This window comes from Lactuca serriola, chromosome 8, assembly GCF_051521515.1.
Source record: "Lactuca serriola cultivar US96UC23 chromosome 8, Lser_US96UC23_V15, whole genome shotgun sequence".
Classification (NCBI taxonomy): Eukaryota; Viridiplantae; Streptophyta; class Magnoliopsida; order Asterales; family Asteraceae; genus Lactuca; species Lactuca serriola.
In genome coordinates this window covers 142,322,020-142,334,056 of record NC_136415.1, presented here as the reverse complement: position 1 = coordinate 142,334,056, position 12,037 = coordinate 142,322,020, and the positions used below count along the sequence as shown (strand labels likewise).

The 12,037-nt window shown below is 36.0% G+C and overlaps 1 protein-coding gene across 2 annotated transcripts; it reads right to left on the bottom strand.

The window, feature by feature from the left end:
- Positions 1-908: 908 nt before the first annotated feature.
- On the bottom strand, positions 909-6,966 carry LOC145065558 (protein transport protein SEC24 A-like). Of its 2 annotated transcripts, XR_013688450.1 has the most exons (15): positions 6,799-6,966; positions 5,096-6,221; positions 4,872-5,010; positions 4,442-4,632; positions 4,235-4,342; positions 3,929-4,132; positions 3,611-3,842; positions 3,362-3,511; positions 3,087-3,243; positions 2,845-2,972; positions 2,430-2,752; positions 2,124-2,312; positions 1,747-1,983; positions 1,550-1,629; positions 909-1,352 (listed from the first exon to the last, which is right to left on the bottom strand). XR_013688450.1 is itself a non-coding variant. In XM_079012581.1 (14 exons), the coding sequence occupies exons 2-13, from the start codon at positions 6,191-6,193 to the stop codon at positions 1,756-1,758; spliced, it is 3,147 nt and encodes a 1,048-aa protein (XP_078868707.1). In that variant the 5' UTR covers positions 6,194-6,221; positions 6,799-6,966; the 3' UTR covers positions 909-1,352; positions 1,747-1,755. The 2 variants fall into 2 exon arrangements, 1 of the variants encoding a protein (XP_078868707.1); XM_079012581.1 differs by lacking the exon at positions 1,550-1,629.
- Positions 6,967-12,037: the final 5,071 nt, after the last annotated feature.

Below are 12,037 nucleotides of genomic sequence, written 5' to 3'. Positions count from 1 at the left end.
TGAAATGCCAATTATATGTATACAAAAAGAAAATGTGAGTTTGCCAAACGAGAGATTCGGTGTTTAAGTTGCATCATTTCACAAAAAAAGAGCGAAGTAGTGTTGAGCGTTTGGACTAGTACCAAGACTGGAGATCTGGTTATTGGTTTTTAGTATTATCCAAATTCAGTTTGTTTGTTTGTTTGTTTTTTTTTTTTTGCAGTTTCAATCCAACCGGTTTTGAGTGCAAATTGGTTTGGACCGAAATTTTAGAATGCTTAATAATTAGTTTTTTTGTAATTTGTATTTTATAAACATTTTAGAACATGTATATCTCATTTGTTTGAAATCAAATTAACATTTTTTTTCATCGTGTAGTTTAGAATTTACACATGATTTTAGATTATAACTGTGTCATTTTTTATTTCATATTCATTGATTTAAATTCCTTCAAAATTAGGATAAATAATCACGGTTTTTTCTTTTTTTATCTAAAATGAATAATAAAAATATACATTTTTATTTTAAATGAACAGTCAAACAAAAAAACATATTCGTTTTAAGCCTCGAGATAAAACTTTAACATAAAAAAACTAACTTTTAGTAGGGGTTCAACATCATGTACCATATACAAATAAAGTTGTAACGGCCAGTGGATACAAGAACCAGAAAACTGGTACCCAAACCCGGAATCGGCCCCAGAATCCATAAGCATCAACAAGTCCAGTTTGGTCCAAATGTTGGCCCCTAAAGCGAAGTGGATCATTTCATAGCAAAAGGCCAAAAGAAATGCTAATAGTGCCTCAACCAAGAACAAGAATGATTTATGAAAAAAGAATTAATGACCACTAAAGAACACATAAATAACATATAGTATTTTTTTCTACGAAAAAAAAGGAAGTATGGTGAGGTTGATGCCATACCATGGGTGGGTCAACTAAGGAATTCGGTTCCACTGCTTAGGAATAAAAATACGAGTATTCAACCCAAATATACAAACATGTCTATTATGTATACACACACCACACCACCTTAAAACTTTTCTAAAACAAATCAAAATTACAAAAAAAAAAAAAAAAAATCTATCAAGGGTTAAATTTCATCACAAAAAAAAAAAAAAAAAAAAAAACAAATTAAAACACTATAGATGGGTTTTTGGAAAAATATAGCACTAGTCTATGAAAGCTTTGACATAACCATTCTCTCTTCTCTTCTCTTCTTCTTCTATGGAACCAGCTTCTTCTTCTTGTTGTTGTAACAATCAACCTAGCCAAAAAGGTTGTAGGGATATTACATCTCTTCCCCCACCCAATTTACCTCAAAATCTGCTTCTGCCCTTGGTTAAGTAGTAAAACCAATTGCAAACTTTTTTCCTGTTTGTTAAAATATAAAAACATGAACATGTCTTGTTATTGTTATATAACAACCATAACTTTTTTACTTATTAAAAAAAAAGCGCTTTAGTTGCATTTTGGTTGAGTTTGACCTTTTTTTTTTAATAAAACGCTTTGGGTAGTTTTCTGTTCCAGTTACTAAAACGGAAGAGGTTTGAGCAAAAGGAGTATTTTACCAACAAAAAAGCCTCTTCAACCACCCTTTTTTCTTCTTCTTTTTGGTCTACTTTGATTTCTATCGATTACATTGAAAAATCTACCAAAATAAAATATAAATATAGCAGCGAAAATTGGTTTGTATATGTATGGCATTGATTTTTCAAAAGTAAAATGTAAAAAAAATTAATGGAAGTAGATTGGTATTTGTTGTTACCTGATTGGATTATTGCTGAACTGATCGGTGTATCTGAAGTATCCAGTCAACGTAACCATTCATACCACCAACCGCATCCTCAACAAGATTTGAAAGCAAAAAGAAAGCTTCACGAGGCTGTTCCCCTTGTCTCACAACATGACATAAAGGATAATACGATGCATCTGCACCTCTAAGTTTCTTTAGTATCCCCATCAGCTTTCTTGACATCTCATTATCACGTTCCCCAAGGCTTACCTGAATTTTTTATCAACTAAAATCAATAAACCTCATACATACTATTACTCTTTATTCTTTAAATACAACATCTGTGACTTCACTTGAGTATAAATATAACAGATACATAAAAAAAAATAAAAAAAATAAAAAAAAAAAACCTTTGAGAAATCTGTAGCAAAATCTTCCCCAACCAGATTCCTGGAAATATCAGGGGATAGCATTTGACCAAACCACACAACCAAACGAAAACCATCATCATATATATAAATCCCTCGAGAATCCAAGCTCTCTGCAGCAAGTGGCAGTCTTCTACAAACTTTCTCAAACTCATCACCATGTCCACTCCCCTGCACATAACTCCCACACACTCTTTATTTTAATTTTTAAAATATAGCTACGTTGTTATTATGGGTTGTTGGTATAGCAAGACTGAAGTATGAGAAAAAAAAAAAAAAAAAGTTTACCTTGACAAGAAAGTCGTCGACACGTAACAAACTAGGGTACAAAAGCTTTAACATCTTTTTAACAGGCAAAGCCATCATGGTGAAACCAGCTGCACACCTTTCATCAAGCTGTGAATCAGCATAGCCACCACGAAGTGCTGTTGATTTACATAAAGCCAATCCGTATAAAGGTAAATATTTTAATGACTCTGGGTAGATCATGCGTGTTCCCACACGGTGTTGAACCGCATACAGATTACGATATTCTTTAAGGGCTTTCACGATTCTTAGCTGGATCGCGTTACGCGCCTCCTCCAGTTTGTACGACAAAGATTTTTCAATCGCTACAACACATAATTAAAATTTTAAATATACTATTATATAACTTCTTCTTTTTTTTTTCTTAAAAAAAAATAAAAAGAAAAAATCTGGTTACCTAATCTACCAAGCAAAGAAACAATGGCACCGGTATCTGCCTGGCGATACATCTCTCCTAAATCAGCAACCACTGATGCAGCTGCAGTGTGTACTCTGATACGTCTTTCACCCGAAGATGAGGTGTGTCTTTCAATTCATGTTAAGTATTTTATTTGTAAACAATTAGATTCTTGTTTGTTGGTTATATTTTTTATATATTTATTCCAAAATATGTGGAAACTTGGAAAAAGTGAAGGATACAATAAAGCAACTTGGAAATAGACAATCTGAGTTGTGAGTAATGTCTCTTCAAGAGCAAACTGCATTGCATAAGCTTTGTCACAGTCAACAGCTGGAAGTGCTAATAGATCTGTGGATCTTAACATAAAGTTTCCATGATATGAAGTGAAACGAACTCCTATATATAACACAATTTAACAAAAATAAATTAATTTCATCAAGATTTTATAAAAGCAATGAAATCTGTCAAAAGAATTGCAAATTAATTCCACCACCAAAAACACGTTGAGACTAACCTTTCCCACATCTGATGCGCATTACAGCTTCCCAAGCAGTTTCTCTAGTGAGGTCTCTAGCCAACTCATGTCTCAATTTGTCTTTATGGATGGCAGAATGAAAGCTTGGATAGTAATAGACTTGACCACCTGTGTATTTCGCCAAAGTACCTAAAAACAAAACAATAAATTAATATTTTTTTTTTTATCGAGTAAAAACAAAAAAGTAAGTTAACTAACTAAGGGTAATTAATTAATATGAGTAGATACCTAGCGAAGCTATATCAGTGTACTTGTCACTAAAGGCATAAACATTGACTGCAACTTGATACTTAGTAAAATCAGCAGCCATTTGTTTATAAAAAGGATCTTCTGGTATTCTCAAAGCATGTTCCCTATCTGTCCCATATGCCCGAATATCATCTCCTCTCAACCTTAACCTACCCACACCAAGTGATGGAAGACTACTTTGAAAAATTAACAATTTCCCTCCCAGTTGACTCTGCATCAAACAAAAAAAGCCTATGATGGTCAATGGTCAATACAGACTACCAAGTTTTTAAGTGGTGTAGGACTGAGGAAACTAACCATAACCATGAAAGCTGCTTTAAGTGCAGGCCCAAAAGCAGATTCCACATTCACATTGTCCTGAAACATGGATGGCAAGCTGTCCAAGAATGCATCCACCACAGTTCTGGATTCTGATAAGTTCACAAGGAGATCATCTGGCAACGGAATAAATATATCATCCAAATCAGAGACAACCATCATTTGAGGTTGTGTCAAAGATGACTGCCAATCCAAACAAACAAAAAAAAAAGTTCAACATCAGTTAGCAAAATGTTAGAGAAAGGGTAAACATGTTTTGAGAATTTCAGGCCATTTAATACTTGCCTTCATATTGTAAAAATGAATTGTGCTGTCAAAAGTTATGAACCCAATCTGTGTTCTGGTGCTGCCTGGCAACTTATCCAAACAAGACTTGATGGTTTGTCCAATCACCTAAAAAAAATATACATGATATTTTACATAAGGTATAAAAATATATATATATATATATATAAATAATTATAAACATATCAAGATTACAACAGGCATTACCTCAAGCATTCCGCTTTTAACGGAATATATCGATACATCGATCAGGAAAAAGTATAGTGGTGGCATTGGTGGTCGCACCATGTATTCAGCTGGAGCAACGAATTCCACACAACCCTTTGTAAGCTCAGGATGTTGATCTAAATCAACTCTTTTTCCGGTGGCATCCAAATGGGCAAAATAGTCATTTTGCACTGTACATTATGATAGAAATTGATTAGCATTAGCATGACCATATTAGGAACCTCAGTTGTTAAAAGGGAACTTGTTAGTCTCACTGTTATGATGTTAGATTTGATGATGTCATGTTGGTAGTTTAGGCTGTCAGTTTGAACCTACTCAATAGTCATTTAGTCTATGTGATGATATATTGACATTTTCAGTTATGAGAAACAGTAGATATATTGTTACAATGGATTTAAAGCATTATTACCATCATTGAGCAAGGCACATATATTGCATCGCCACTTTCTTCCACCATCAGTAAAAGTCACATAAGGGTTCACATATGTACGGCATCTTCTACAACGCACAATACCTGTTGTGGCAAAATTAACAATTGGCACTTCCTCCTGAGAAAAAATAAATAAATTTAACATTATATAATAAAAAAGATTATATTTTTATTGTAATTGCTCCGACTGTATAGATGCTCACCCCTTCAGGAGCTTCTGCCAGTGGACAAACAACTGCTCCAAGAGGCAAGTGCCACCTGGAAACAAGAGACTGAGAATTTGGTATGGCACTAGTTGTAAGCCTCAGATATCTAGAATTGCAGTTCATTGGATACATTTCAGCAAAAGAACTTGGTTCTACATCACCCTCCAATGGTCTTGGCAACACTTTAGTATCAAGCCCAGCATCAAAAGATCCTGGGACAGACCCAATAGAAAGTGAGCTGAAGTCTTCTACCAATCCTTGCATACCTCCCGTTGGAGGTGTGGACCCTCCTACATACATTCCTAGAGGAGATGCAACCGGTGGGGTTGATCCATAACCACCTTGAAAGGGAGCAGATGTGGTGGGCTGAGGTGGAGCATATCCTCCTGGTGGGGGTGGGGTTGGTCCAAAACCACCTTGAAAGGGGGCAGATGTGGTGGGCTGAGGTGGAGCATAACCTCCTGGTGGGGGTGGGGTTGGTCCAAAACCACCTTGAAAGGGGGTGGATGTGGTGGGCTGAGGTGGAGCATAACCTCCTGGTGCTGTTGGTGTTGCTGTGTTACTCTGCATACCCGGATAGCCAGGCCAAGGAGATGATGAGGTGGCACGGACAGCAGCAGGATGAGCTGGACCCATTGAAGGTTGGGGTTGCTGCATATTTGAGTTGGAAAGCATACCATTCATGGTTTGAGGTGGAGAACCCATAGGCATTGGTGGTGGTATCTGGGGTTGATGATTTTGGAAACTTGGAGGTCTGATTGTTGTTGGAGGCAATATTGGTTGTCCAACAGGTGAAGTACGTGGTGGAGGTGCCTGGAATGGTGGAGTTGGGAACCGCTGGAAAGGTCCGGTGGTTGGTGGGCCATATGGAGGAGTAGGTCTAGCAGTTTGCATGGGTCTAAAACCAGGAGCTTCTGGTCCAACCACAGGCCCAGAAGGAAAAGATGGTGCTGTACTTGGGGGAGACATTGGCCTGAAAGCAGAGCTAGCTACAGGACGAGATGATGAAAAAGGTGTGTTGCTTTGAGGAGGGGCAAAAGGTGTAGCAGCTGGCCTTGGATAGTTATTTGCATGGTTGGGATTTTCAGTCCCCATAGGTTATTGTTTGGCTTCTGTAAATGATCTGCAAGAACATGGAACTGAAGCACGTCATTGTGGATAAAGCCAATAGCAATATGTGCAAAGCTTTGCTACAGTGAATCGGTGATACTGGGGTATGAGAATTGTCATGAAATAGTAGTCAGTTCACCATGTACCTAAACCTGGGATCATATTTCCCATGGCTTACACATAATAGAAGCAAATAAGTTCGCTTTCTGAACTAAACAAGTTTCAATTCCAACTAAAATCAAATTTCTCATGTTTTAGTTAGCTTACTGATACTAGTACTACACCTGTCATTGAACTGGACATCCAAACAGACAGTTTAAAATAACAGAACCAGTATTAATTCAAGGCTTGCAAATATGAATGAAGATAGATTACGCACAACAAAATCGAATTTCTCAATTTACTAGTGGTCAATCCATAAACCTAAACCTGATCTTCACCAGTAAATTCAATTTTAGTGCAATTAAGCCAAGTATCCGTCAATTAGGCAACAAGACTCCGAGCAAATGTTGAATCTCGTTAAGAATTGAGCAAGAACGAAATCAAGAACACATCGGTAGTGTCGCCGAGAGTTACGCGAAAGAAATTACCTGATCGCAGAGATCTAGCAGAAGAGCGACGGAGATCGGCGATGGAGATGAGTACGTCGACTGCAAGTGTTCTCTGATACTTGGACGGTGATTTGGATTTCGGAAGAACTACCAAATTCTCCGTCTTCGTTTCAATACCAAAATAGCATTTCTCCTTTTCCTGGTTATTAATTATTAACGACGAACTATTTAAAAAAAATAATATTAAAGTTGTATTATATATTGATTTTTATGGGAATATTTTAAAAAATTAAGTGCTTTTTAGAACTTTTATAATTTAAATTTGTAAGGATTAATTTTCAATATTGAAAAAAAAAATATATTTATTACTTTTAGGATAATTTAAATTTACTTATTAATTCTTTTTATTATCATAGGCTATGGATCTTTTTAGAAATTACATAATAGAATTGTCTAATACTTAAAATGTTTTATAGCCTATGAGGTTGCTTGTTAATTGTTGTTCATAATCTATATTGATATTAATTAGTTATTTGATAAGTACGTTAGGTTGCATACTCTCAAAATTAAATATTTGTAGATTGTTTGATTTGGTGTTATCGCACAGCTATCGTCTGAGTCTAACTGTTGTTGTGTCAGATCTTTCCGTCGACAAATAGTTTGATTTTGGTGACATGTAATCGTATTCGCCAGATAACTAGTTAATATTGGTAGAAGTTATCCCTCGGCTAATAGCAGTGTAGTAGCAGGAGTCCTAGAAGAAAATCTAGGAACGTGAGTAATTAGGCCCTTGTAGCACTAGGTATGCGAAAAGGCCTAACAGTAACAGAGCGTGGTGACTTGGAAACATTGGGGAAATTCTTGGATCTTGTATGAATAGTTGTGGAAGGTGGTATAGGCTTGTACTATTGGAAGCACATGATCCATACATGAATAAAGAAAAGTCACAAGGTCACTAAGGAACTATAAAGGGTTTGAAATTCATATTAAACTATTTCTATCTCCATCTTCAACATGTTAATGATCACTAGAGCATGTGATTTTGGTTCTGGATCAGACGGTCCATGTCCGAGCGAGACTGACTGATATACATGATTAGATAGAGGTAACAATATTAGCAAATGTAAGAGAAATGATTCTAGAAATGTTTGGAACTATTAAGACTGAATTAATAGCCCTATTTGATGAGCGGTATTGTGACAACCCAAAAATTTCCATTCGGTAAAACCATCCACTACAATTGAAGTCAAATATGTATCAACTAACTATCAAACTTTTGGGATAAGTTTGAGTGTTTTAAGGTTAGTGCTCCAGAGGATATCAGGAGAGAGGATACACTAGGGTTTAATATGTTGCAATAAGTGCCCAAACCTTCAAGAGTTTGGAATATTACAGTCCAAAAATGGTATTCGGACCAAAAACCCTCAAGGCTATATTAAGATAATTTAGTCATTTTGGATTCATTTGTTACATTTCTAGCTAGAGAAAAGTCGATTTTCTCTCTCAAGGATCTTCACCCGATCACCCCCAACTGTGAGTACTTCAATCTAGAGTGTATATAAGTGTGTTATATGCCTTCATAACATGAAAATCAAGCCAAAACAACAAGATTTGGGAGTTTACCGCCCAAGAACATCTTGGAGAGTAAACTCCTTTATAAGGGCCAAAGTGTGCCCAATGTCCCTCCAAGCCTTGGGACTAAACCTAGGGACTACCATTACTTGCTTTAGACCCCCAAAACATTAAGAAACAAGACTAGAAGTGAGTTCACAACCAAGGAAGTTCTTGGGCCGTAAACTCCATTTTAGGGTGCCAAAATGCCCTAAATGCCTTCCATAAGCCAAGAGACAAGCATAGAACTTTACCTTGATGTTTCTAGGACCCAAAACAATCAAAATATCATCACCCATAAGTGTTTACGGCCGCAAACACATGACCAAATGGTCCATGGGCCATAAACTCAAGATAGAGGTGTTTTGATGCCGCAAACACTTCCAAGGGCTTAGGCATGAATTTAGAATGCTTCTTTATGACCTTTAGGACCCTCATAAGTATATTTGGCCATGATTTTACGGTAGTAAACTCATTTGGGCCGTGAACACCCCAAAAGTGCCAAAAGAAGTGGTCTTTCTCATCCTAGGGTAGAGCTAATGTCCCTAAATCACCCCCTAGACTTCAAACTTGCACTAACCCATGAGTAACCATGAGTTTACGGCCGTAAAATCCCTTGGGCCGTGAACTCATGGTAGTAAACTCATATAAGTGCCTTTATACCTTCCTATGTTGAATCACATGTGATTCCAACACTTGGTTAAGGTGTTTCCTAGTCCCGGAAGGTGTTTCCTTTCATATAGTTGTTGTAAACACTATATTTATGTCAATATGTGTCCTTATATGTCATTTAGGACTTATTGTGTCTCGGGACTTCATTCGTGGAGCTTCTCATCCTTACACGCATACCCGTTTGAATCACCCACATTAGGTGAGTTCATACCCCGTAATGAATCTTTTAACTATTTTAATTATTTTAAGGGGGGGGGGGGGATACAAGTTGAACACAATGATAATTGTGTAAATGTTTGTTATAAACATCTTTCAAAATGTTACTTATGTTATTTATAAGTTGTTAAAACATTTCAAAACTCTTTTAAAGGTTATGTTACTTTATAGTTATACAAAACTCCATTTTTAAAGTATAAGCATAACTTTGTAGATAAATGAGTCTTTTCAGTAACAGTCCAGTTAGAGCATTAGTAAGCTATTATAGGTATAGTTTAAGAGAATGCTATTCATTACTTCTAGTACAATGAAGCACACACATAACAGAACAGAACAGAAGTACGGAACATAATAGAACAATACCAGATTAGAACATAACAAACAAGTAAATTTGCTATAGCATGATAACACGCATACATGATCTATCTTTAATGTGAAATACACGGCTTGCATGGATTTGCTCGGGTCGCGTATGGTTCCCTCAATCTCCATACATGAGAGCGGTTAGTAGGGGTTCCAGCTTTCACATTATGACCGTAATAAAACACACATATGTTTTTAGGTTGTTAGTACCTCCGTATGTCATTATAAACGACATCAGGGTACTCATTTCTCCCATTACTTTCATAAAGTGTCGGTAACAATTGAAGGTTAATCTATTCTCTATTCGAGATAGGTTATAAACTAGGGAGAATGTATTTTTCAGTTGATAAAGGAACAGTAGAGTCTTGGTAGAAGACTGCTTTCATAACAGTAGAGGCTTGGTAGAAGACTGCTTTCATAATAGTAGAGTCTTGGTAGAAGACTGCTTTCAAAACAGTAGGGTCTTGGTAGAAGACTACTTTCAAAACAATTGAGTCTTGGTAGAAGGCTACTTTTAAAAAGTTAGAACCATGATGCTAACCTTATGATTTCGTAATGTATACACTATAGGATACATATATGTTAAGTAGATTCCGACAACTAATAGGATGTGTGTTCTTCGCTGTACGTCCTGTTCCCGTTGGATGTGGGTTTACACCGAGGTCACCCAATCTATTATCTACCCGAATCTATATATATATATATATATATATATATATATATATTTATGCTTAGTATACATTAAGTCATCATAAGGGTACCAGGTATGGATCAGGTCATAGGACACAGGGTCAATGCACAGTTTTTCTTGTACAAAACTTTCGTTTCAAAGTCAGTACTTTTGATATACAAAACTAGCGATTTCCCAGTTAAGGGCTTAATCCATTTTATTAAGCCAGTACAATTTTAAAGACTTTAAGTGAGTTAACTCTATAATACCTTAGTTTATACACCATGTTTATATAAGACTAGTATCCGACAGCTAGTAGGATGTGTACTCTTCGCTGTACGTCCTGTTCCCGTTGGATGTGGGCTTACACCGAGGTCACCCAATCTACTATCTACCCGATATCAAATTATATATAGCAGTATAAACAAAGCTATTATAAAAGTAATCACCATAGTCAATATTTTATTATAAGAAATATAGGTTTTCTTAAAAGGAACTCTTCATTAGATATAAAGGAACCATTACAAATAACTCCATGAGTAACAAGTGAATACACCAAGGTTATATATGACAACGATCTAACAACCAATGGAATATGTGCTATCCGCCTTACTTACTGTACCCCGTCGGGTTGTAGGTTGAGGGCAGATGTGCATAATCGATTGTTTGTTTATTCCAAGTATATATAACTTGTACCCACTTATTACGCATAGAAAGGCTTGTAGTGATATTTTACTCAACTCCCATTTTAAGTAGGAAATATATGATTTTCTAGAGGAACAAGCAAACTTTACAAAACAACACCTTACAGCTTACAGTACTTTACATATACATTTTCAACCACATTTTTACAACTTACTCACATCACTAAAATCTTATGAACTCACCAGCTTAATTGCTGATAAACTCTTTCAAATAACTTGTATTCTCAGGAGACTATTAGACAGGTGCTCGTGCTGGGACTTCAGAAGATGGAGCATTATAGCTTCAAGTCTTGTTTTTTTATTTGTTTATGACTTCTATGTTTTGTGAACACATACATTGTAAACACTTTCTTTCTAAATGAAATGGTTGTTCATTACTTGCTTACCATATACATATCTCGTGATACTTGACATAACGTCCTCCACCCCCGAACGTTTCCGCCGTTCCGGTTTTGGGGTGTGACAGATTGGTATCAGAGCATTGTTTATAGTGAACTAAGTGTATCAACCGATAAAAGATATACGTCTATAAATACAATGGGACTTAAGTGCTCTGGATAATGATATATTTTAGATTATAACTTCAAGTTATAAAAATATACCTACTTGCTCATACATGTACATAATAGAACTAGGATCACGAGGAGAACAGAACTAAAAGCATTTAAAGGTTGGGCACTGTCGTCAACCCGAGTAGTTATGCAATCATAGCTAGGATCAATATAGCCTGATCAACTATATTCATTCGAGATGTGACCAACATGTGTTTGGGAATGATGTAGTGTTGCAACAGGGTTAAAACTTACCAGAACACCAGTCAAGAGAACGCCATAACAAGTACAGTTAGAGTTAGAGTACTATGGGAGTATTCTATGATATAATAGCGCGATAACAAGTCTAGAACATAACAAGTACATTACGTTAGGATACTATAGGAGTATTTTAGTCCAGATACATAACTTATGTGATAACTTAAAAGACCCTTGCGGATAGGTCTATAATCTTACAGGGTATATTCATAAAGTTTTATATATAATCAAGA